The 27429-nt window shown below is 40.4% G+C and overlaps 1 protein-coding gene across 1 annotated transcript; it reads left to right on the top strand.

Moving 5' to 3' along the window:
- lancl2 (LanC lantibiotic synthetase component C-like 2 (bacterial)) lies at positions 1-27212 on the top strand. Its single transcript, XM_067577711.1, has 10 exons — positions 1-355; positions 1384-1588; positions 6190-6307; positions 6407-6614; positions 6741-6888; positions 15497-15643; positions 18664-18846; positions 22084-22260; positions 22488-22560; positions 24877-27212. Exons 2-10 carry the CDS (start codon positions 1424-1426, stop codon positions 24951-24953), a joined length of 1296 nt encoding a protein of 431 aa, XP_067433812.1. The 5' UTR covers positions 1-355; positions 1384-1423; the 3' UTR covers positions 24954-27212.
- Positions 27213-27429: the final 217 nt, after the last annotated feature.

The following is a 27429-nucleotide window of genomic DNA, read 5'->3' as shown; positions in this document are numbered from 1 at the left end:
TCAAGCCGGGGTGGAGGTGGAGAGGGGAGATCGTTGATTTGCCAAGCAGCATCAGCAGCAGTGTGAGGGTTCGGTGCGCTCAGAGAGGAGCGGGGAGGATGCAGACACAGAGAGAAACACGGTGATGCGATGACACATGGCTGCATGTACCGCCTGCATGCTCTGACTGCGGCTTCCACTTTCTATTCACCGGGAAACGGGAGAGGCTGGAAACTGGGATGCTGAGAGTCGCTGCTGGGAGGCTGGAGGCTGCCGCAACTACCGGCCGGGATCATCTACATCCAAACAAGCTCTGAAGAGACTGGTGACCAGAGAGACTGCTGATCGGATAGCCTGCTGATCATATTGCCTGTTGGTAAGCCCGATTCTGCTCCACCTGTCAGTACCTGCAGTGTTTTAGTCATTTTAGCTCATATAATGATCAATTTTACAGCAATCACAGAGCAGCAACAATTGTTCTCCCTCTCCGTTGAGGCATTTTCATTCTGATCTGCATCTTCATTGTTCTTACTTTACCTTCTCATGTTGTACTGGTCAACAAAAACAAAGGATGTGATGAAAATTCAGCAATTTCTGATGATATTTAACATTTTTCGTTTTTTGTTTTTTTTTAAATTTTCATAAATTGCCCATCGTCCGGGCCTATATGGAAAGCTTAGCCCATTCAAGGTGACATTCATTAGCTAAACTTTCTTCAGGTGTTAAACTTCGTCTCTTAACGCCTATGTTGTTTTAAATGTGTTAGTCATTTATTTAAAAGTTTTAGCTGATCAAACTTTTTCTCTCCTGCTTCCCAATTAGGCAATTAAACACCCCAGTTTTCTTCCAAAAATGTGAGCCACAACCCAAATCATTCAGTGGTGAAATAGATTAATAAGACCAACCTGGACTTACATACAAACATACATTCATGAGGTTACTGGGCTTTTTGCCTTATGTACACATGGATATCATTGGAAACAACAAAGACTGGATGAGAATTATGCCCTTCTAAATGTAAAACGTAACAGACCTGTGATCATTACAATAAAGCTGTATGAGCTATATTGTCTTCAAAATGAAACTATAGGGTATTTTTTCACTTTTGCATATTGCTGCTACATCAGTCTACAGCCTACAGGAGCAGTAATTCTACAGCCAGGCTTTGATCTGTTCTTCACTTGTATGAACATTTCTTTCCGTCTTTCTTTAGGAGTAGAAATCACATGCATATACTCTACTACACACTTTAACTGATTATTAAACTGATTACTAAAATATTTTTGTAACCACCGTTCCGTTTACATATTACAATTCACATTCTTTGGTAATTTACTATGTTGTCATTTCATTTTCTACATGTCTGAAACGCGCTTGCTTATTCTCACTGTAATGGCCCTACAGTGTGCCTGAGGGTTTTTGTCCCTGCCGAGCCGCCGTAGCGATGGGAGACAACATGTCCAAGCGGCTGAAGCTGATCTCAGTAACAGAGGCAGAGATGGAGGAGCGCTCTTTTCCAAACCCATACCCCGACTGGGACCAAGGACTGCTCACTTCCAACTCAGGAGCAGAAGTAGATCACAATGAGCCATTTGATGAAGAAGGAAAGGTGAGAGACTGTGTTTTTATAACATGCAGGCTGTAGATCTGCTGACTTGGAAACCAGAGCTAGTTTGGCTAGATGCGCACTTCTGGCCTAACTTAGCTGTCATTGCGAATACTTGTCACTATCTGTAGTATCTGCAAGGACTGATTTGGGGATGTTTGTGACATTTGAAGGGAATGTGGGGTAAACCGAGCCTCACTGAATGTAGCAAACATCCATGCTAAATACAAACATTTAGGACATTAGCTCGAAAATTCACGAATCTCGCCTTATTAAAAACACCTTGCTAATTTGGCGAACGTTAAGTTACTGCAGGGCTCGACATTGACTTTTTAAGGCGCTTGTCCTTCGGACTAGTAACTTTACCTTTACTTGTCCAGGCACAAAAGTCACTTGCCTGGGTAAAAACGATTTGCACCATTTTATTTGCGAATGCAGAATTCAGACGAACAAACAGTTGAAAGCATCCAGGCTGTGTCAACATATGCGCACTTAATTATTCATTTGCACATAACATAACATTGCACATAACATATGCGCATTTAATTTATTATAATTAGAATTTATTAAAGCCATTACTTCCCTGTTAATGATCTTTTCATTTGATCCTGAATTGCGAAGCACTGTCAGTTTTCAGTTTTCAGTTAGAGCTCTATAGATCAATCGTTTACAGTGTTTCCCCGAGCGGCAACTTCCGGGCCTGAAAGATGAAGCCAATGCGGAAGTGCCAGAAACTGCAGTTGGCTCCAAAGCGAGTCAGTCCCCATAGACCCCCATGTTAAAATGACCAACTTTACAGCAGAAATAAACATGTTCACAGCCTGGTACAAAAAACGGTTTTGGTCTCTATAGCCAATTTCCCCTTTCATGACAACTGTATGGGAGGGTGGTGGCCGTGGTGGTGGTGGTGGTGGTGGTGGTGGTGGTGGGGGGGGGGGGGGGGGGGGGGGGGGTGTTATAACTCACTCTTTATATTTTATTAAGGTGTAAAGTTACGCATAATTAAGGAAGTGGCTGCTTTGAGTGACAGGTCGCTAGCCGCTAGTTAGCTTGTTTCAGCAACCAAGCTCCATTCGGCCGCCTCAGCTCCACCTCTTTGTGTGGTAGTGTCAAGCCCCCAGGGACAGCCCGGGCTTTGAAGCCAATTTGACATAATGGCCAAACTGTGTAATAACAACTTTCGGGTCCGTCACGTGATGCTAGTGGGCCCAAAAAGACTTTTTCCCATAGACTTACATTGTGAAAGAGACATCTGTAAATCAGCAGGTAAATGTTTTTGAGTGTCACAACCCCAAACAGGAAGTTAGCTGTCTTGGCTGGCGGAAGTCAATATTTGAACAATTTAAATAGTTAATATTTAATTTAATGTTGATATTTTTAATATTAAGTTGTTAATAATATTAACAATATTTATTTACAACACATAAAAATATCAGTCTTTTTCTGCCTCCTGCTTTAAATGTGTTCATGTCTCTCCATCACCTGTCTCCTGGGCTGCTTCTATGTGTTTCTCTTTCCTCCTTAAACTTTTCTTTAAATCTTGAATCAGTTTTTTACTTTCTCCTTGTTTTTCTTTTAACATCATTACATCCTGCAATTCTTCCTCATTTCTTTGTCCTCTCTTTAACTTGTATGGTGTTAATTACAGTAATTGTGGAAAAGGACACACAGTGTCTGTCTCATGAAAGTGGCTCCAGTCTGCCTGCTGCATTTGTTTTTAACACTCGCTGTGTTACAGTAACAGCCGTCTCCGTGTCTCATACAAGAATACACAGTGTATATGTATGTATGTTTATATGTGTATATATACATGCATACATACACATCTTGGATTGGCTGATATATCGATATCGGAATTTTTTTACCAGCCTAATATCGGCATCGACCCCAAAAGTCCAATATCGGTCAGGCTCTATTCTTGTGAAACAAATCCTGTCTGTCACTTTGCCTCTGCTTTTTTCTTCTTCCTCCACCATCGATCCCTTCATCCATGGATGACTGTAGTACTGACTCCTCCCTGTAGGACTGGACTGGAATATAATACGTGTAACCAGGTTTCTAATCAGCTTTTTACAAGTAAGCATTTGCACAATAACAGACAGCAAACAGAGAAAACACGATGCTGAGCGGCTGGATGAAAGGAGAGATCATTACACAGAGCGCAGCGTCCTCGTACCTAAAATAACAGCATCCAAAGTCTGACTGAAACTAAAACAAAGTAGCCTGTAGATGTCTAAATAAGTCCGTTTCCACCACTGAACATTTGACTGTTAAATTCAGACACATTCACACTGTGAGGAAGACTCCGCTGATGACAAAGATTGTTAGTCGCAGGCCTCTGTTAGTTTACCCAACCTTCTATCCCATCATGCATTGAGTAACATGGTGAATGCAGTCTGGTAACAGTTTGTGAAAAACAGTCTGCACATGACTGGCTTTCAGCAGCAGCAGCAGCAGCAGCAGCAGCAGCAGCAGCAGCAGCACAGATTGGCCAGAGCTGAGAAACCTATTCTCTAAGCGCTTCCTGTTAATTTATCAGGCCAGTGGATAGGAGTAAATGGGCCTTGAGTCTAACAAATAGCTCCAGCGGTCCTTGTGCACTCATAGACTCCTATGGGAGATCTGGGAGTGCACAAGTGTTTGTTTGAAGAGGTGGCTGGTGAGAGACACTCACTGCTTTGATTCAGGAGGCTCCCCGGCTCTTCTGTGCATACAGTTCACACTGTAGAGCGAATGTGAATGGAGCCTGTAGAGAATTAATTAATTCCATATCCACGATCAAACCCAGCTTTGAAGCAGAGTCTGACCCATGCTGTTAAATCTGTAAAGGGTAAATGGAGCCTTGAGCCTTGTGGAAAATAACCTCATTAACATGGTGTGTTTCCTGAAATGAATCCTAATGATGAAGAGTATGGGTCATAACCTGCTGGCTGCTATCTGAGTGATTATTAGGCTTACCACTGCTGACGATACGTGACAGGACACACTTTCAGGGATGTTATGATGTCTGGAAATAGCAAGACAGATGTGGACTTGAAGCTCATTGGTCTACGCAACCAATTTAGATGGAAGCATTTTTTTTCTGCTCATAGGATCAGGTGATCAGTAGCAGGATGGTGCCAGTTGTGGAGGGCAGGTGACGTTAGCATTAGCCTGGTTTGTATGCAGTGTCCAGTTCCATGAATACATCCACGGCTGAGTGATGTGACATTTCTTCTGGATGACTTCTCCTTGATCTGATGATGAGTCTTGGACTGTATCTCATTTGTACATCGCTGTCGACAAAACTGTCTGCCAAATGAATGAATGTGATGTTTGCTGAAAATGTGTTGTTGGTAACAGGGCCAATATTAAAATGATGTATTGCAGAGACTGTTGATGATTCATTTGTAAATTACAAGGGCACTCATTTTTAGCTATGATTAACTGTTTCCTTTGAAGATGTGACTATTATTGAGCAACTATACATGGATAAAGTTAATAATATTGCTGAAACAATTTAGTTTATAGTGGATTGACAGAAAATGAATCAACATCTGTAATAATTGATTATTGTAGTCATTCATCAAGTGAAAATGCCAAACATTTGATAGTTCTAACTTTTCAAATGTATTTTTTTCAAATGTTTTTTTTTTAAATTCTGTATTTCTTAATTGAATATCTTTGGGTTTTGGACTGTGATGGTTATTTTTCACCATTTCTTGATATGTAGTATACAAGAGAATGAATTGATTAGATGAAAAGATAAACAATAGGTAAACTGATAGTGAAAATAATCATTGCTGTAGTTGTAGTCCTAGTTAATATGTAACTGTGCGTATTTGCAAGACCTTGTGTTGATGTAAAATAATAATGTGTCAGTGAAGCATGGAGAGGATAAGCAGGAACAAGAGGTTCAGATAGTGTATGCAAGAATATAAGAATTGACAACAACTACTTTCAGTATACATCTGAGTGAAAATACAAGCAGTTATAACACAGTTTTCATTGTTATCAGTGTCATTATTGGGAGGATGTTTCTCTTCTGATGCTTCTGTGGGGTACAGGGTAGGTTTGGATGTTTTTCAGGACTGTTTTAATACATGGTAATGCTAACATGGACAGCGAGGGCTGCAACTAGTGATTATTTTCATTATAGGTTACAGCTGATTTTTTTTCTCAAGTCATCATTTGGTCGTTCAGAATATCAGAAAATAGGTAAAAATGCTCATCACAAATGTCCAGAGACAGAGTTGACATTTAAATTGTGTGTTTAGTCTGAACAGTGATGAAGATTCAGTTTACTGTTATGACTAAACAAGACCAAGAAAACAGCAGATAATTACATTTGAGAAGCATCTGTGAGGTTTTTTTTCTTTTTCTTTCTTTCTTTCAGTGAACAGTGAATAGTGGTTTCAGCAACTACATTTTTGCTGATACATTTTCCGTTGACGGATTAATTGTTTCAGCTCTGATGTCAGTATCATATTAAGACAAACTTAAAAATTCTAATCCACCCCTTCATGAAGCGTTTAACAGAATCTGAGGTTTGATTTTTCCCTTTATTGAATATTGATAATGAATGCTTTGGCTGAGGTTATTAATGTGCTCTCTGTCCTCCTCAGGTCAGCACGGCCTTTCAGAAGAAGGTCCAGAATAAGATCAAAGATCTCCTCCAGCAGATGGAGGAGGGCCTGAAGACCGCCGACCCCCATGACTTCTCCACGTACACCGGCTGGACAGGTCTGTCTATAAAACTGCAAAGACGTGACAGTTCCATGTTCCATCAGCCTATCACTGATCCACAGATAATGTAATGTACATGTACCCTTTCCACTACAGGCATTGCCTTGCTGTACCTGCAGCTGCACCGTGTGTCCCATGAAGCCTCCCACCTGCAGAGGGCACTGGACTACGTGAAGAGGACCATGAGGATCCTGAACGGCCGCAAAGTGACATTCCTGTGTGGTGACGCGGGGCCGCTGGCAGTGGGTGCAGTGGTCCATCACAAACTGAACAACACCGCTGACAGCAAAGACTGTCTCTCAAGGTGAGTGGCTGGGACTGTAGAGCTGCTGGGCAGATGTCAGTGTCATTATTTGTTTTTGACATGTGCAGAAATATGTCCAAAAACATCCAGAACTACATATAACATTGGAACCTTTTTGTTTCTCAGGCTCCTCCAGCTGCAGCGCTCTGTGCTGAGTCCAGACTCTGACATGCCAGATGAGCTGCTGTATGGACGGGCCGGCTATCTGTACGCTCTGCTCTACGTTAACAAAGAGTTGGGAGCTGACACGGTGGACGAGGGCACCATTACACAGGTGAGACACACACATGCATGCACTGTGTTTTCACACCTAGAGGATTTTTTTTTTTTTGGTGCTTTATTTTGAGTTTGCTTTGCTACAGCCACAATGTAATGCAGTCCAGTACACCACCACCACCCACTACAACCTCAATAATAGACATGAAGTGGGATTATCACCAGCGTGTCAGTCTGGATCTGGAAGTCTTTTCCACAGGATCTTGGCTCGGTCATTCTCAACCACCTTAGGAGGTGTCTTCCATTGTGACCTCGGGACTTCCAGCCTATACTCAGTGCATATGTTCCTGTACACTATGCCAGCCACTTGGTTATGGCGTTCCATGTACGCTGTTCCTGCTTGCATCTTACACCCTGCTATTATGTGCTGAACTGTCTCAGGAGCATCTTTGCACAGCCTGCACCTGGGGTCCTGTCTGGTGTGGTAAATCCCTGCCTCTATTGATCTTGTACTAAACGCCTGTTCTCCTGCTGCCATGATTAATGCTGCTGTGCTGTCTTTCAATCCAGCCTTTTCCAGCCACCGGTAGGACTTCTTGATATCCATCTTTGCCACTGCTTCCTCTCTATGTAATAGAGAAGGTACAAGTTTGCTTACAAATCATCTTCAGATGACAGACAACACTTTTCTCAGTGAGGCTGCTGTAATGACCATCTGTTAGACACTGAGCAGGGACAACAGTGGAGCGGTGCCAGGGCACAGAGGACACACATACATTGAATAATAATCCCTGCACATTCTATCTGACTATTATTTAAGCATGCTAACACACACTGCAGAACCTGCAGGACCAGCTGTCCCCTCTGGTGAAGTGCCAAGCCAAACCACATCAACTACTCTCAACACACACAGGAACAGAAGGGCTGAGAGAGTAGGCAGCAGTAGTGGGCTTACAGTCGCTACTGTTGTGTTTGATGGGAGTATTATTATGACTAAGGAAGGAGTAAAATTTCCTGCAGCTCTGCATTACTGTTTACCAGTCTTTGTGTCCATATACCTGTCAGCAGCACAGCAGCACTCTGCAGGCTTTAGCGAGCAGCTTCTGTGCTCCAGGCGTTTAGAGATGTCTTTTTATTTTGATTTTCTTGGGATCTTACCTTGCTTTTGTTCTCTCTGAAGTGTTTGTGAGACTTTCTCCTTTTCAAGATTTTCTCTCAGGGTTTTTTTCAGTCTATTTTGGTGTGTCTGTTTAGCCTTCTGTACACTGTTTTCTGCTTGGGCTGGTTATGAGCACTAGCTTTTCTTTTCTTACCGTCTTCAGCACTGAGCTTACACTGCAAACTGTCAAAGTTTCAGCTGAGGGTTATATTTTTGAGGAGTTTGTTTCTCCACTAGCAGGTTGATTATTGTCTGAGTTGCAGCCAGATACAGTATCTTCAGTTTGTGACAGCTCCAAATTGGGGAAAAATAAAAATATTATGTGTATGTGTCTGCCAGCAAATGCCAACTCTACTGTCAGCAGACAGCGGACTGTAATGTCAGTAAGCCTTATTCCATTCTTGTTCAGCTGTGGCTTCGCTTGACTGAGAAAGAAAAATCATATCTTCCACAGTCCAACACTGAGGTGAAATGAGCAAGATAGGTTAGCAGTCCATGATTATTTAATTTATTATCAGAGCCTCAGTAATAGCTAGCTAAAAATAATAGTGCAAGATGAAAGGTCATGGAGCCAATGATGTTGGATATCCATGTTTCTCACTTTAGCTTAATATGTTTCTGCTCCAAATGCTTTTTTTTTTCATAAACCGTCATCCCTTCTGTAGCCTTGGTTGCTAAGGTTGTTGCTAAGGTTTTTCCATGTGTTGTCTGTATTGTCCACTCTTATATTTTGGATCAGATTTCAGCTCAAACATGTATGGATGTATTTGAGACATTATGAGTAAAGAATGAGAAGAAGTAGTGAAATCCTCCTACTATAGTTGGTTTCTTGGTTTGTTGACGTAGCCTCCTGAGCTGACAGGAAGTGGGCCGAGACGCAGCTTCCGGAAGCTAACCAATCAGAACAGAGTGGAGAGAGTAGAGCACCAGATTAAAGATACAGAATTAAGAATGTGCAGAATATGTCACCTTTTAAAGCTGAAAAATACGAGTAGAAATACATGAGAGGAGAGACGTGTGATGTAATCTGTCAGAAAATGTATTGTGGTTTTGGTGTAGTCACAAGGTGTCAACATCCAAATAGAATGAGTCTGTGGGGTTAGTCCTCCCTCTGCTGCCGTCTTTGGTAGCATCCTTGTTGTTAGCTCGCCAGTGAGCATTTCTCTGGCATCTTTTGTTTTTCACCCAATAACTTCTGGCCTCTAAAGCTATATGAGGTCACATACCAGCAGCTGCTTTCCAGCCTCCAGCTACTGCTTCTCTCAGCGTGTACCAAACATTCAACTAAGTACGTCTCTGTTGTTACTGTCCTCAGTTTTAGATTTCGTCTTGACACTGCATCCTGCTCTGCATGCAAATGAATAAGTGTTAGTATAAGTGTTAGTTAGATTTGGATCTGGTAGGCCAGTCATATGTAGAGCTTCAGCCTGTTCAATCCTTGATCCTCTTGGTGCTGAATCCCGCTGGCTCCAGTTTGTTTGCAGTGATTAATTTATTCTGTAAACTGATTAATTCCCCCTAAATTACATTTTCTGCCTTTAAGACAGACAGTTGATTGCTTATTGAGGCGTCAGTGTGTGTGTCAGAGAGAGAGAGGAAGGGAAATGTGGATGTTTGTTGGGTGGTGCCTGTCTTGATAAGACATAGGAGGAGATATCAACTGACAAAAAAAAGAGCATTTGAGGCAAGGAAGGAAGTATATTATAGATGATATAAATGCATAGAGCCTTTGCAGACATGGTTTACAGGGTTTCAGATATTGGTGTTTTTTACGTGAATGTTTCTTATGGTTTCATTCAGACATGACAGGACATTTAGGGGAAGAATGCTGTTGTGATATTTGTCACCTGGTGAGAGAGTGTGGGCAGAGAGTAAGAGAGAGAAGTGTCTCAGATTCCATCACTGGTGGATTTGACAATTTGCTATTGAAGCCTTAATTAATGAGCATCATGTGCATGAGGGACGTTCGCCTCTGCTTTCCACAGTGAATGAACCTGACTGCATGTTTTTACACAAGCACAATGCACCACATACTGTAGGAAGACGTTTGGCTGGATATTCTATTTATTTGTGCAGTTGGCATGAATGAAAACTGTAAATATAGGGCAAGAGCTGGTCTGATTATTACTGTGTGTATTTTTTTTAACGTTAATGCACATTTAATCTCTTTCTGTGCATGTTTACCTTGTGCTGCTGCTGCCTTTATATTAATCTGACTGTGATCATTTCAGAATTGTCCCATGTTGAAAGTAATATGCTTGTGACTTTCACAGAAAAGTGACTCAGTTGCTTATTCAGACATGAGACCAACATGTTCAATTGAAATCAGATCAATGTAACAAGGTGAATATTTGAAAGGGGTTTAGGAGTGAAGGGACACGTACATGAACACGCTGACTGTAGATTTGCTCCATCATGAGAGAGCCATTGCTGCTGCTGCTGCTGCAGAACTGTTTTCCTTTCCTTTTTCAGTCACTCTAGCTTGCATGGGGACAGCATAAACTGCTGACTCAGAACTTCCCTCCCTCCCTCAGGATGCCCTTTTGCACGCATGCACGCACACACTCACACACATACACAAGTTTGCACTGCTATCCTTGTTAGGACATTGCACTGACTCCATTCATTTTGTACAGCCTAACCCTAACCTTAACCAGTTCATACCTAACTCTAATCATAACCAGTTCATACCTAACCCTAACCATAACCAGTTCATACCTAACCCTAACCATAACCAGTTCATACCTAACCCTAACCTTAACCAGTTCATACCTAACCCTAACCATAACCAGTTCATACCTAATCCTAACCATAACCAGTTCATACCTAACCCTAACCTTAACCAGTTCATACCTAACCCTAACCATAACCAGTTCATACCTAATCCTAACCATAACCAGTTCATACCTAATCCTAACCATAACCAGTTCATACCTAACCCTAACCATAACCAGTTCATACCTAATCCTAACCTTAACCAGTTCATACCTAACCCTAACCATAACCAGTTCATACCTAACCCTAACCTTAACCAGTTCATACCTAATCCTAACCTTAACCAGTTCATACCTAACCCTAACCTTAACCAGTTCATACCTAACCCTAACCTTAACCAGTTCATACCTAATCCTAACCATAACCAGTTCATACCTAATCCTAACCATAACCAGTTCATACCTAATCCTAACCATAACCAGTTCATACCTAACCCTAACCTTAACCTGTTCATACCTAACCCTAACCATAACCAGTTCATACCTAACCCTAACCATAACCAGTTCATACCTAACCCTAACCTTAACCAGTTCATACCTAATCCTAACCTTAACCAGTTCATACCTAACCCTAACCTTAACCAGTTCATACCTAATCCTAACCATAACCAGTTCATACCTAACCCTAACCTTAACCAGTTCATACCTAATCCTAACCATAACCAGTTCATACCTAATCCTAACCATAACCAGTTCATACCTAATCCTAACCATAACCAGTTCATACCTAACCCTAACCTTAACCTGTTCATACCTAACCCTAACCATAACCAGTTCATACCTAATCCTAACCATAACCAGTTCATACCTAATCCTAACCATAACCAGTTCATACCTAACCCTAACCATAACCAGTTCATACCTAACCCTAACCATAACCAGTTCATACCTAATCCTAACCATAACCAGTTCATACCTAACCCTAACCATAACCAGTTCATACCTAATCCTAACCATAACCAGTTCATACCTAACCCTAACCATAACCAGTTCATACATAATCCTAACCATAACCAGTTCATACCTAACCCTAACCTTAACCAGTTCATACCTAATGCTAACCTTAACCAGTTCATACCTAATGCTAACCTTAACCAGTTCATACCTAATGCTAACCATAACCTAACCTCAATTCACACCTAACTCCTGACCTTAACCAGGACCACAAAAATGACATTTTGCCGCATTAGGACCAAGCTTTGGTCCCCATGGGGACTATCAGTCCCAGTGTTTATACTAGAAATGGTCCCAATAAGGATAGAAAAATGCATGCGCACACACACACACACACACACACACACATATATATATATAAATATATGTCTCTATATTTTTCAATATAACCCAACACAGTTCAACAGAACCACAAACTCCAGCCTCTGAAATGAAATAATGTATTGATTTATTGCAGGGCTGTTATATTATACTGCATTCGTTTTATCTAATGAACTGGCAAGTGAGTGTATTATGCCCATAAATGGTAAATGGACTGCACTTTTATATGGCGCCTTTCTAGTCTTCTGACCACTCAAAGCACTTTACACTGCATGTCAACATTCACCCTTTCATACACACATTCATAATCGGATGGCAGAGGCTGCCATGCAAGATGCCAACCTGCTCTTCAGGATCTAATCTAATGCTCATTCATACACACACACTCACACACCGCTGGCACAGCCATCGGGAGCAATTTGGGGTTCAGTATCTTGCCCAAGGACATGCGGACTGAAGGAGCCGGTGATCGAACCAATGATTTTTCCGATTAGTAGACAACCCACTCTACCTCCTGAGCCACAGCTGCCCCGAGAGAAAAGGGTTTGATATCTGGCTTCCCTGCTATTGAGATCAGCTGCTGACCTTCTCAGCTAATACGCTCCTCTCAGGGCTTTCTTGACCTTCTGTTACTTTTCCACATTGACTCTTTCATTATGGAAGGCAGTGATGCATGTGTGTGGGGCTCAGTTAGCCCTAAACACATTGTAAAAGTCAATGGAATCTACCTTGGCCAGAGTTAGCCTTTTTAGGTTAAAGCATTTTTTTTACTGCGCATATATTTCCTTGCACACATCATTGTTCTGACTTTTCTCGCTTCTTTACATTTGAATGCCCAGCATGACCTCTGAGCACAGCTCTACAAGCTAAATGCATCAACCACACGAAGGGCAAACTTAATGTAATTCTAGGTTTCCCACAATGCTCTCTGCTAACAACTAATTTCAGCTGAATAGGTTACACACCAAGCAAGTAGTGGAATAACCACAGAAGACATCTTGGTTCTATGTAGAGATTATTTATATACCTCCTTTCTAGATCAGATATTAATGCTTCACGATAAAAGATGAACAGATGGCTGTGGGCTGCTTTATTGAAGGTGTCCAAAGAGTTCCGAAGTGTAGCCAGGACTTCAAAGTCACCGTCGGCATTACTGCTAAGCTTGGAACAAGGACCTGCCAACAAACCCTGATGAGGGCATGTAGAGCCCTAAAAGAGCCACAAAGAACTCCAACTTGATAAATCTACAATGTTAGAATAGGATGATCATTCAAAACAAATGACAACAAATGAAAACAGTGTAAAATTGGTAAATATACAAGCAGAAGTGAAAGCATGTACCAGGATGGTATTGAAAGCTGAGCTCAGATCAAGAGAAACTAAAGAACTTGTACTTACCAGAGTCTGATCTTAAAGTAGATTATGTAGAACTATGTGAAGGGTTGTTTCTGCACTATGCAAAGAGCATGACATCCTCTCTCAAACAACACTGTTGCTGCACATGAACATTATTAACTGCTGCGTCACAATTTCATCTAATATGTTTTTTTTCCAGAACAATAAATAAATACAATCTTCTTTAATGCGTTCTAAATGAACCCCATTATCCTCATCCAAAATAACCCCACAATCACCACCTTCTATCTGTGGGTTGATACTTTTTTACTGAAGTTCTTTGAGAAATGTGTAATGTAGCACAAAGTCAAGAGGTTGTGTAATGTAGCACAGCGAGCTAGTGAAGCTCTGTAAATGGAACCATGTTTCAACACATGTGCAGTGGTGGGTTACTGTCTTATTGCTATTTTTACTCTTTGGAGCCGTTTCTAAACAAAGTAAAGTAACCACTGTCTTCATGGATGAAGGAACATGTCACCCAGTGTAGCACTGTGGCTCATTGGCATGTTTAAATAGTTTTTGAACAACAGCAGAGGTCTATGGCACAGAGGAATAAGATATATCAGGTTTTGGATACACACACAATACTTGTTAGTAGATCTGTTCATTGTTGGTTTGGCTCCAAACATTGAAAATAAGAAAAATATAGTGAATCACCAGCCTTATCCTTTAATGTGAAAATCAATGATACTTTATTTTGTACTGTGGTCTCATAGTCATTACAATATATACACTTTAGTGTGAGTGGGTATCTTGAGAACAATAAACCTTTTATCAGTAGCTATAAAACCATCCGTCTCTCAAAGTAGCATCTTCTTTGAAAGAAACAATGAGAGGAACAATCACTACATCACACTGCATTTGGCTCATTGATGTGTTTTATACTGTACATTCAGAAGTACTTCTACATATATAAATGTATTTCTGTTATTTTTCAAAGAGCTGTGCCATTTAGGGATCTGCCATCTCACATCTGTCATACATCAAACTCAAGGTTGAAGGAATTTTCTTAACAATGAATGTGTTGATATGTGAGATAGGTGAAGGCTTCTACTGGTACAATAGTCTGGGTAGAAAGAAGCATTGACAGTAATAATACAGTACGCACACTATTGTTGATGTGATATCCACAGAGTGTGCTTGTCATGTTGAGTCTCAATCACTGAAGCTACTGGAACACAAGCGCTGCTAGGTGAGACGCAGCATGTCAGATCATTTTCTGCTTCAGCAACATTTACTCAGCATGAATCTGTTCTAAATAGGAAGGTGGCAGTTAAATAGAAGCTCGGACATGTTTGCACAGACCACTTTTGCCAGAAAAAATGACAAACATTACAGCAGCTGTAACTGATTAACATTTATTCCATAAATCAAACTTTGTCTGGTTAACGTGCATAAGCTGCTGTCTACTCAGTCAAAGATTGTTTGTAAAAGAAGATGCATTACACACACAGTCTGATGGGTTAGTGGTTAATACATGTACCGTATATGTAACTGTAATGTTTCCAGTTTGATTCTGGCTGGGTACCTTGTTGCATGTCATGCCTCTCTCTCTCCACATGTCCTCATCCACACTGTCACCTGTCCAATAAAGGCAAAAAGTTCCAAAAACAAATCTTCAGATTCAAAGAATTTAAGCTTAACAAGTGAATAGTTCTGTATAGTCCAACAGTGCAGTGGGAGTCTGCCACATTGTGACTCTTCCAACGTTTGCTTCAGATTGTCTAACTGGAAAAATATGTTGTCAAATATCTGCCAAACTAACCAAAATTTCACAATAAATGTGAGGGAATAAGAAATAGCCACAGACTTTAAGGCTTCATTTTCATTTCAAATTGCAATTTAAATGTCTGGTGATTGGTTCAGCTTCAAGCTGCTGGGCTCAGTCAGTCTCCAGTGGAAGTTATTCAGATTAAGCATGAGGAGTGAAACCTCAGCATACAGGATTAAGAGTGGCTTTTTTTTTTTTTCTAAAACTGCAGTAATTCAATTCCTAGAAATCAAAAGCGCTATAAGTCTTCCAATCTGTTCCTTCTGCAACTCTTCCTCTCTCTCATCATCAGGTGGTGACAGCTATCGTGGAATCGGGGAAGAATCTGTCAGTGGAACAGAAGAAGACAGATCGCTGCCCTCTGCTCTATGAATGGCACAAGAAGCAGTACATCGGCGCTGCACACGGCCTGGCTGGCATCTTTTACATGCTCATGCAGGTAAACGAGGGCAAGAGGGTGACACAAAAACACTCCACTCATGATTATACAGTGCTCACAAATGATTTCTGGCTGATTACAGTTTGTGATAATTCTCTGTGGATTCGTCACAGACAGCCCCTCTTTGACATTACATTTGGACATGTCATGAGCTTAATTTTCATTGTTTTTATTTTCATCATCTTTTGGTTTCTTTTTATGTCAAATCATATGCTGAGAATCCAATTCAACTGTATCAGAGCATAGAATGCACCTGACATGACCTCACATATCCAAATATGCTTACTGTGATTGTGATGTCAAGACATAACAAGATGATAAAAATAGAGAATTCCCTGCAGTAAGGATGCAGTGAAGACTGAGATAGTGTGCCAGTGTCTTAGAGACATAGATCATCTCACTTCTGCAGCTTAGAAAAATGTTTTCATGCTAGTCTGGTTAATGGGTATCTGATTGCTGATGGGAATAGTTTATAGAATAGTTAATGTGTTTTATGTGATGGAGCCATTATTTTAAGGGTGTTAAGATTCAGGTGAATCGATGCCTGAAGGTTTAGCTGCAACAAGCAGCTTATATCAGGTCTGAAGTGAAGGGGAGTCGCTGCTGAATCGATGCAGGTTTCTCTGGACTGGAAACAGCAGTATGACAGACATGGCTCGGTTATATTTCAGGCTTATCTCAACATAAAAACACAACCAATCATGTGACAAGCGCTTGCAAAGCTGTATAGGAGAGCAGTGAATGAAGCAGAGTTCAAACTTGTTCACTGCTGTTGTTGCCTGCACTAACATGACTGATCCTTGTTTGTTGCCTTTAAAACCAGGATTCACATGCTTTCAATAGGAAGGACCTCAAACTACATGTTCTTATATTGCAGAAAACATGGCCTAACTACTACAGCAAATGGACCAAAATATTAGCTAGATATTAATATTTGATGGTTTGGTAGAATTAAGATCACATTTCCCATAAAGCTTGTTGCAATAAAGATGAGACTCTCAGCCAGATGTATTGATGTTCAGATGTTGGTCACATAGACCCTTAATTCCTAAACGTCTCCAGTGATTCAGCCTGATGATTCAGTGAGAGAACCATCCAGAACCCAATGCAGCAAGAAAGATTAACCAGTGGGTGAGTGGTGTGATGATGGTCTAATGTCTGGTGTTGTCTGCATACAGTGGAGGAGCTGCTAACTGTTGGTTGCTTTGTAAAACCAGTGAATCAGTTCTTTTGACTGATTTTTATCAAACTGCAGCCTGTAAATGATAATAAAGCCTGGCTGTAGTCTGGGGATATTTTTACAGCTATGAATTATGTTCTGGTGATCTGTTCCAAAAATATATAAAAAGATATACAGTATTAAATTGGGAAAATGTGAATTTACACTCATGCTTGACGTTGCCAGTAAGTGATGGCAGAGAGCATGCAAATCAAATGAAATAGAAGAAAAGATAAGTAATAAATTATGTGATTTTTCTCTTTGCACCAGTGTTTTTATAGTTCCAGATGTGCCAGGCAGAGAGCTGTGCTGTAGTTTAGGTTGAGCAGTGATAGCTGAGCAGATACAGTAAACTTAGAGAAATTCCAACTACTGGATGTGAGTTGATGAAGTGTTAAAGTAATTGAAATCAATCCACAGAGTTTACTGTGTTGTGTCTCTGATCCTGTTTACAGATGTTTTCATTAACACACTGAACTCCTGCTTGCTACAAATGAATAATTCATTCAGTCTGAGTGCACGTTAGTCCTTTTACACCAGTTAAAGAATCTGTTTTGTTTGTGAAGTGTATCTGTGTCAGACTGAGCATTTAGAACAGACTGTTGCTCAGCATTAGTATTTCTCATTATATCATTCTATAATGTTGTTATGTTGTCAGTGTTTGAAGAGTCAAAGAAACCAAATAGTAATTGGTAAAAAGTGCATACTTGTATTTTGAATAAACAGATTTATGATATACACAAACAAACCTCTGCACTTCTCACTTCATTACAATCACACTTGACTGAATGGTAAAATAAATTAAATCTCTTTAATATTGTTAATTAACTGTCCAGACTTTGCTTTTGACTGACTGACAGTTTGTGCAGTTTGAGGAAACATTTTCTTCCTGGAAGTTAGCAGCGTGAGTTTAGCTCTCTAGTTGTGAGAATCCCTCAGAGGCATCACATCTACAAAACAGGTAACTGCATTAATTATGTCCCTGCTCCATTTTATGTAGTTTTTTCTTATTAGCTAATTGGCCACAGACAGGGACTGATAGTTGAGACTCAGAACAGCTGCTGACATGTTTTCTGCCTTTATCAGACAGAGTGAAGTAGAAAGCTGACAGAAAAGTAGGGGTCAGTTGGGGAACGAATGGCTCCTGGACTCGAACCAGGGACATTACGACACGTCTTATCTTAAACCTCTAGGCCACCAGGATGCCTCATAAAATCTGTGTTAATGAGCTCTGACTCTCTTACTATATGAATAATTCCTCTGCTAACACCCATTATCCAGCTCCGGCCCTGTCGCTGGTGCCAGAGACGATCCAGTATCTAGCCAGCGTTCTTATGTCCACCTGGACATGTGAGCAGAGCATCTTACTCTTGGCTCACATGAGGTTCTTCTTCCTGCTCTGCTATCCATACAGCCAGCTCTATTTTTGCTGAGTAAAATTTACTTGCAAAGGTCTATAAATGCCTGTATTTATTGCCAATTTACATAAAAAATGTATATTTAATGATGCATTTAATTTGTTACTGTCTCATACCTACGAATAGCAAAAAACGTTTTTCTTGATTATTTATTCTTATTTATGGCACATTGCCCACAGTAATTAAAAAGGAGTCAAATACAACAACAAAGTATCTGTTATTACATCAATCATAAATGAGCTGCAAACATAATTCAGTTCACTGATGAAACACAAAAAATGCCTCAACAGCAAGATACTAACAAAACTAAAGTAGTCAAACATTTGAGACAGGAACTCTCTTTCTCTCTCTCTCTGTCTTTCTCTCTCTCTCTCTCTGTCCAGCCAGGAGCGAAGGTCCATGCAGACACGCTGTCAGAGTTGGTTCGTCCCAGCATCGACTACGTCCGCCACAAGAGGTTTCGTTCGGGTAACTTCCCATCATCGCTGAGCAACGAGACCGACCGGCTGGTTCACTGGTGCCACGGAGCACCCGGTGTCATCCACATGCTCATCATGGCTCATAAGGTGAGACCAGTTCATGCTTTGTACTGTGTAGTTCACATTATGCAACACAGCGTGACAACATGACATCAGTGTCTGTCTGAACTGACCAGATCAAAGCTCTTATGCATCCACCCCGTCCATCTCAAACACATGAACAACACTGGCACCCTGTGGTGAGGCTCTGTACTGCATGGACAGTATATGGTGTTACATCTTATTTGAAAATGCAGTATGCTGCCATTTCTAAGAGGACAGCTTAAACATGGTTCATCTGTTTTATTAAACACTTCACCCTGTCACTGATGATGTGACTGCAGGATGAGAGAGACATGAGCAGATTGGGACAAAGCTGGGATGTGAATACACAGTCCATGTCAGACTAAACACCAGCTATCTTTCATTTCATAGCCAGGCTAGCTATGTATACACACATACACACACATACTGCAGTAATGCATTGTCGGCTAATTTCTTCTTTTCTTGGCCCATTAGGGATCCTCTTGGCAGCTAATGTGCTGCTATTCTGGCATTCTCATTCCTCTCACTAATGCAGAGACTGTTTGGCACCACACAGAGAACAAAGCACAATGGGAGACACGATTGCTTATCACTGTCTCACTATTATCAGAACACACAACAAATCTTTCCATTTGCTGTGGCAGGAGGAGAATCTGAAATGCTGCATTTATTTGTCAGTGGAACATTTCAGGTCAGCTGTTGCAGCTGCAGTGTCTGTCTGCATACTGTGCTCCATTTAAAGCTGTTCTAATTCAGATTTTTTACCCTTTAAACAGTCATTTACTGTGAACAGGAGGTTACATGATAGGATCAGTTTCAGAAAACACATTCATCAAATCATTGCTTGTTTGAACCTCGCTAATGGATATCTGTGACAAACTGTAGTTTGTATTTATGTCCTTCACACAGGTGAAGCTGGTTGCAGAGAAATCTGTCAAAGGCTGCAAGGAGCACCACATCGCTCTTGTTGCTATGCAACACAAACCTTGTTAGCTATATGATTCATTTGCTCACCTTAAATGTCCTATGAAATGGTGATGTACTGTTTCCCTTTGGAACAGGACAGTGAGCAGTCACTCTGATGTGTGCACCAGAGAGCTGTGGTTGGACTTTTTAGGTTAAGCTCACTAGTGCGGGATGACATCAGCTCTAATGACGCACTGTCTGGAAGTTTAAGTGTCCTTTTCACAGGATCTTTAAAGGTTCTTCGAAACTGCGAGTTGTTGACCCTGCCTCAAAAGTTTCCACAGTAAACACTACAGCAGTGCACGTTGACTGCTATTGGCTTTTTTCAACTTGCCGTTGCAGCTTGTCACGAGACCATGACAACCATAGAAACCACACTGAAGGAAACAATACAGGAGCTAATTATACTGGTACTGAGTTCCTGGAATTCTACAACTCTTCACCAGCAGAGAACAGAGAAATCAATGAAGAGAAACAGTCTCAGAGTATCATCAGCTTCAAAGTTAGATTGTCCAGTTTGGACCAGAAAACTGTTAATGATATCAGTTAGCTAAATTTGTTATTAATCATGCCACATTGCTGACTATGTCCTCTCTGAGTGGATACCAGCAGTCTGTAACATATAGCAGAACTCATCAGTAGGATCAGCTATAGATGGGGATTTGGGGTACACTGCTGCTTCTAAAATGCAGATGCAGCAGTAACCACTCACTGTCTAGACGTAACAAAGTGCATAATATTATTTAAAGATCCATGGAAAAGATAATGTTGATGATTGATGTGGTTGAAGAGGAAAAGGAGGATGTGGCAACATAAAGTCCTCCAAAGGAAGCACAGCAGACAGGCTGCAACATATTCTTTTATTATTCAATAATCTGATTTTTTTTTTTATTTAACCATTTAGTCTACAAAATGTCAGAAATAGCAACACATAAGTCACCATTTTCCTGGAGAATGAGAATGCTCTGTATCTTTGCTTTTAATAATAATTATCAAAGTAGTTGGTGATGGAGGTTCATTTTCTGTCAATTCGCCAATCAGTTAATTGAGTAATCAATGCAGCACTAGTTGATGTCATTAAATGACTGTGGACTGAAGTTTCTCTGTTCTCCTCCACCACTGACACAGTACACAGCATCATATGAACAGAGCTTCCTTCTATATGTAATACTTCAAAGGTTGAGCTTGTGGAGAGGAGGAGGAGGAACTTCGATACAAATTGTTCTCCCTACACTACAAAGCAGCTCCATGAACACGGGCATCTGCTTTTTAAGGCATAGCTTCCTGTTTGAAGGCAGCAGGGACGTCATGCTGCTGCGGGAGGCTGACTTTTCTAATCATATCTAATGAGACAAACTGTCGGATGTTCACGCTGTGTCTCAGTTTGTCTCATCAGCTTCATACATGGCTGACAGGTCATCTGTCAGTTATTTAATGAAACGTAGCATCTCTCTACTCTGGATTAGCTGCTAATAAGGTCTGGCCATGTGGAAACATTTAGTCTTTTATGTCTGCTCCCCTAGGAAACATGCAACAACCCACGCGGCCTGTAGGAAGATGGTTTTCTATATTGTACAGCTTTAATGATACAGGGGTTATAGTTCTTACTGGTTGTTTTGGATTACAGCAGATTTTTTCTGCTGATAATTAATGTTTGAATTCACAGTTTAATGCCGAAAAATACAAGTAATGATTGTTTCCCTGAGACATTTTATCATGTAGAGTACAAAGACACAATATTTTGAGCAGACCAGTTAAGCGCATTACCAAAAGGGCTTTATTCTAGTGGTGGCACTGGTATGTATCCCAACTTTGAAATTTCTCTTGCCCATCTGTATGGTAATTTTGTGCTCACAGATAGGCCCACATTCAATTTTTCATATGTTTTCACAGTATTTAGATGTTTCAGAACAGTGTCTGTTTCTAGTGCCAATTCACTCAGCTAGCAATTTGGTGATTTTTATCAAGAGCAAAGTAAATATTTGGAAAATATGCCCTGCAATCATGGAATAATGCTGAAAACAAACCATTTTAATTAAACCCTCTCCAACTACCAGGTGCATTTATATCAGTATAAAAAAATGAATGTTTAATGTGATTTCAGCAACAGCATCGATCTCTAAACAACACATCTGCTTTATACTGTATGGAAAACACATCTGAAGTGCAAGGGTGTTCAGTTTTCCTGACCAAGCACTTAAACACTGGTTGTTTTGAGCTACTCCTTTGTCTCAAGGTTGGACTATTCAATTGGCTTAATCTGTGTCTTCCCAGGTGTTTAAAGAAGAGAAGTACTTGAAGGAGGCTGCAGAATGTGGCGAGGTGATCTGGCAGCGGGGGCTGCTCAGAAAAGGCTACGGTATCTGCCACGGCACCGCTGGCAACGGCTACGCCTTCCTGTCCCTGTACAAGCTTACCCAGGAGAAGAAATACCTGTACCGCGCCTGCAAGGTAATGAGTCAGGATAAAAAACTAAACAACAAACCTGTTTCCTAAGATCTATCATCTTATCAACCAAACATATTATCGAAGGAGTAATGGCCAAAATAACTTGAGTAAGTCAGAGGCTGAAAAAGAGGAATAAAGAGCATTTCATGCACCCTGGATGTGTTTTCAATCAAGTAAATAAATATTATATTAATGTCTACATACATAACCTTGTTATTACCTTCCTCCAGTTTGCTGAGTGGTGTTTGGACTATGGGACCCACGGTTGTCGCATCCCAGACAGACCCTACTCTCTTTTTGAAGGTACCAAATATTATTCAACCTCTCATCAGATTGACGTAAAAAACTACTTTGACATTTTTCTTTCATTCACAGAACCACATCCTTCTAATCAATATAATGAAAGGGCTGTAATTTGTGTTGTGAAAAGGCCAATTATACAGCAGCCTGTGTAATTGTGTGTGTGAGTGTAGAGTTAGAGTGGCCTTTCACTGAGCTGTAATGAAAGAAGGACATGACTGGCAGCACAAGGGAGCAGAAAAGCTTCTTTGAGTAGAAATGAACCACTGAGTGCACAGAAGCAGGAGGTCTAATCACAGCTTTTAATCTCTGACAGGGAACATAAGCAGACGTACAGAGACACAAAACACTATGTTGGTGTTCAAAATAATTGTCTTATTTCGATGAATACTGGGAAGAACTGCTCTCGTATGAACCTGCACACTCTTGCAAATGGGAAGACTAATGTGCAGCATAACGTTAGTTCAGGCAGAGCACTGAAGTCACTGTATTGTCCTCAGTACACATAGCATGTATATGTTGACAGGCAGCTAAACACCTTTCCCTCATCAGGACTCTATAAAACAGCCAACAGATTAATTGACAGGAAGAAAGGGTGAAACTACAAAGAAATTAAAATACAGTCAAAAGATGTGTAGGCTTAATTGTGCTTTAAATATAATCTTTGACAAATGAGCATAAATGACAATAAGATCAACCAAAAATGGCCTGGTTTACAACTAGCTTAAAAAACATCAGTAAATATGGCCAGATAAACATCTCACTTACAAGGCTTACACATGTGACATCTTGACCAAAACACTTAAACTATACATGACAAAACACAAAATGACATTACACACCAATGATGCAACCAAAGGTATAAGATGTTTCCAGATGACACTGATATATACAGATGAACTGAAACACTGAACGAAGCCACTTTCTGTGGCATGTAGTCCCACGTCTCGGTTAACCTTATTGGTTAAACTGTACATGACAAATAAACACAAAATGACATTACACACCAACAATGCAACCAAAGGTACAAGATGTATGCAGATGACACTGATATATACAGATGAACTAAAACACTGATCGAAGCCACTTTCTGTGGCATGTACTCCCACGTATTGGTTAAACCTCAGACAGAAATGGAGAGTTATTTCCTGTATTGCTTAAAGGAGCCATTCAGTGGCATTAGTGCTTGCAGATTACTTAAATTTACATCAGCATACACATAAGAGTCACTAGCTGTCACTATTTCAACTTGCAACATAACAATGACAGAGCAGTCATGCTTTCATCAGCTGATTGGTATCAGCTGCTTGGCTGACTAGTTCGTTCCAGTCATATTCACACAGGTGTCCCTCATAACCAGGCTCTTCTCACTAGGGTTTGATAGCACTTTATAGAATCAGAATCTAGTATTGACTTATTGAATTTGATCTGTTCAGGTTGGGCTTTCAACTTGGCAAGTAACTAATGTTACACATCACTAAAACTCAAAGATCTGTGAGGGCATAAACTACAGTTCTGAGTGGCAGCCTGATTAACATTCACAACCTGAAAAAGAGATAGCTAGATCATTTATCCGGAGGAGATTCACAACGCTGGTCTTCTTGGACTACAAAAACACGCAGTCCACTCGCAGTCACAGAGTAATGTTAGTTTCTTTTCTCTCATTAACAATCTGTGATGTATAGACACCAGCTTGCAGAGAGCACATTAACCGGAAAATGGCCAAAAGTTTCATCGTCAATTAATATTAGTAGTAGTTTTAGTTGATTTAATCTGGCACCAGTGATATTTGTCATTATAACTAGGGCTGCAACTAACAATTATTGATAATTTGCCAATTATTTTTTCAATTTATCAGTTAGTTTTGTCAAAAAAATGTCAGAAAATAGCGAAAAATGTCCGTCCCACCAGAGCCAAAGGTTATTACTTATTTAGACTGAATATCTTTGGGTTTCTGACAGTTTTTCAATTTGTCTGTGACAATTAAATGTAGTAAACTAAAAATGATCTAACACAGTGAAAAGCAGCAAATCAAAACTATCAAAATAGTTAATAGATGGAACAGTTTTAGTTCTAATTTGAACCAGTTATAGTGACGGTCAAAATGAGAAGCCTGCTAATGTTTCTGAGATTCTGCTACCCTGCTGGTACCTTCATAGCACATCTCCCTCCACCACATCACTCTTTAGTACAGCTTTTGGTACAGTTGATGATGAGATCTAATGATGAGGTCAGTGAGCAGGAAACTATTAACTTCAAACTGGACTGATGGACAGTGAAATCTGCAGCTGTAAATAATAGATGTGTTTGTCCTCTCAGGTATGGCAGGGGCCATCCACTACCTGTCAGAGATGGCAACACCGGAAACTTCCTGTTTCCCTGCCTTCGAACTTTGACCAGCTTGTGTGACTGAAGATATAAAGGGGGAAGAGGGCCAGCTGTTTTGGGAGCTAAGTTGAGTATTTGCTTGAACGCTGGACATAGATGTATTGGTGATACAGCTTTCAACCATGGACATGAGTAAGCATTGAGTGAATTTAACTGAAAATGAAGATCAGACTGGGACTGAGCAGAGTGAGTGCAATTGATTGTTTTGTTTGATGAAATTGGAAACCTGTACAAAAAGATAAAGGGAATATTATTTTTGGACAAAAGTACAGGCGGAAATGTTGATCCAGTGAAAGCAAGAGGTGGACTGAAGAGTGAAGAGGACGATGTTTATGGATTTTTCTCTTTTTGAGGATGAACACTTCCATCCGCTTACAAAGAAACACTGTCAAAATGTCTTTCAGCTCTGAGGTCCCCTGTCGTCCTCCTCCAGTGTGTTTGGGTAAAGACGTGTAGCCCTCCCCCCTCCTCACACATTACAATTTATTGCCAGCTGGCTTGGACACAAAAGAACACACCCTGAGCCCTCAGCCCTTAATATCACAGAACCTAGACCAAGAAAAAGGGTGAGTGTGTGTGTGTGTGTGTGTGTGTGTGTGCGTGGGTGTGGGTGGATGTGTGGATGTGTGTGTGAAGTGAACTAAACCTGTTTTGGTATTTCTATGCCTCTGCATGCTCACTGTAATTGGCTCTTGGTGCCTCATATCCTGTCAATGTAGTGATTTCCTCTTCTTGTATTTGTAGATGTGCTGTTTCAAATCTCCACGTTACTTGTCACATAATGGAGGGAGAAGGTTCATTAAGAAGAAAAAAAACTAGCTTAATGCTCATTTGAAGATCAGCAGACTGACCAATATAGCAGCTGTAAAGCTAACTAAGATAAGAAGCCATTGCCAAGCCAAAAAAAACAATATGCTAATCACATTATAAAGCTAGCTTAAGGTCAGTTGCTTTGCACAGGAGAACGTTGATTGATTTGTAGCGTGTATTAATACTGTGATATACCAGTATACAAAAATGATACCTGTCATGCCTAATATGTTAGCGTCACCACTGGAACCTTTTTCAGTATTTTTAGTTTTTACTGAAGCACACTGTATTTTACAAGCAGATATGATTAGAGCCACAACATAGTCACACTAAAATAAAATTGATATCAACTCCATCAGTTTTCCACATCAATGTGTGTTTCCAGGTGTCGGGGAGTACGACTGCATATATGAAAAAAGTAGTATAAAGCCTTTTGTGTCTTCGGGGGGGAGATGTGTGAAATCTTAGAAATTGCCTCAAGTGATGTCTCTCGAGTCAGCACCAGTTGGGGCTGAAGATTACAAGTTTGACAATGAAAGAAGTGACATTAGCTAAACCTCTGTAGCTCCTCATCTCTGCTGGAGGCTAGTAGCTCCAAGCTACATTAGCTGCTACTAGCATAACACACCCAAATCTGTACAGTTGAGTGAGTAAGTCAAGTTGCATTGTGGGTAATATTGGTGGGTTTTGACAACAAGAGAGAATGTGTGGAATAAAGAAGATGATATCTCTGGTTTTGCTCAAAAAATGTCCAACATTGTTATACAGTAGGAGTGCAAAGCTAAATCAATGGAGTACTCTTAAAAATTTGATCAGGCCTTCAGTACAATGAGGTTGTTTATTACTTAAATCAGACTTCACATGAGGCAGTTGACATGGTTTAGTCCAATCAGGCGAAGCTATAATACTGTATGATCCTGAGCATCTACAGAAGCCAGCTGTGTGGTACCAACAGAGAGCTGAGATGATACCTGGCTGGTGGTAAAAGTCTACATAATATCCAATAATCCCGACAGCACACGAATGCACATAAATGCCTAATTCTCTTGCAGAGATCTCGTCATGAATGTCATTGCATGAGGATCGTGTCACATGTAAAAACAGACCTGAAAGTTGTGTGTGTTCATCTGTCAGGTTCATTGGTCCTATTTAATGTGTTTGGTGGTGATTTGTATCCTGGTCCCTGCGGTGAGGAGTCTGGGCGTTAGTGGAGATATGTTCAGTGTTTGATCTTTGTCCCAGTCTGTGTATTTGATTGGCCCTCTGCCTAACTGGTGTCAAGATATGAATGTACGTGTTTCTTTTTCCTCATTAAACTCCCGGGCTTAAGTGACAAGTAAGATGTCTTAATTATTCTTCTTACCTGCTTTTTGGCTAGCCAGTGCTAACAAAGGTCAAGTGACAGAATTCATGCAAGGTTTGATATTGTTGGAAATAAAGAAATCCTGTATCCTGTACCACTCGTTTATTGTTGTTTTTTTCCCCACTATTATTACTTAATATATTCTGCTCCCTCAAAATATAATCAAGTGTGATTATTTTGGATCATAAATTAGAATAATTGGGAAATAAAATTTGTAAAATATGAAAATATATTTGTTTCAATTCTGAGCGCAATAGGACATTTGAGCACAGATTTTTGTATGCACAAAAGTTATATTTTATAGAAATATA

The sequence above is a fragment of the Thunnus thynnus genome, chromosome 21 (genome assembly GCF_963924715.1).
Source record: "Thunnus thynnus chromosome 21, fThuThy2.1, whole genome shotgun sequence".
Taxonomy (NCBI): Eukaryota; Metazoa; Chordata; class Actinopteri; order Scombriformes; family Scombridae; genus Thunnus; species Thunnus thynnus.
Note: the sequence above shows the minus strand (reverse complement) of the source record. Positions and strands in the feature narration are given on the sequence as shown.

Coding starts and splice junctions, on each gene's coding strand:
- lancl2 (XM_067577711.1), top strand. CDS start 1,424: ATGGGAGACAACATGTCCAAGCGGCTGAAGCTGATCTCAGTAACAGAG. Junction 6,308..6,406: donor CACGTACACCGGCTGGACAG/GTCTGTCTATAA, acceptor TTTCCACTACAG/GCATTGCCTTGCTGTACCTG. Junction 22,561..24,876: donor ACCCTACTCTCTTTTTGAAG/GTACCAAATATT, acceptor TTGTCCTCTCAG/GTATGGCAGGGGCCATCCAC.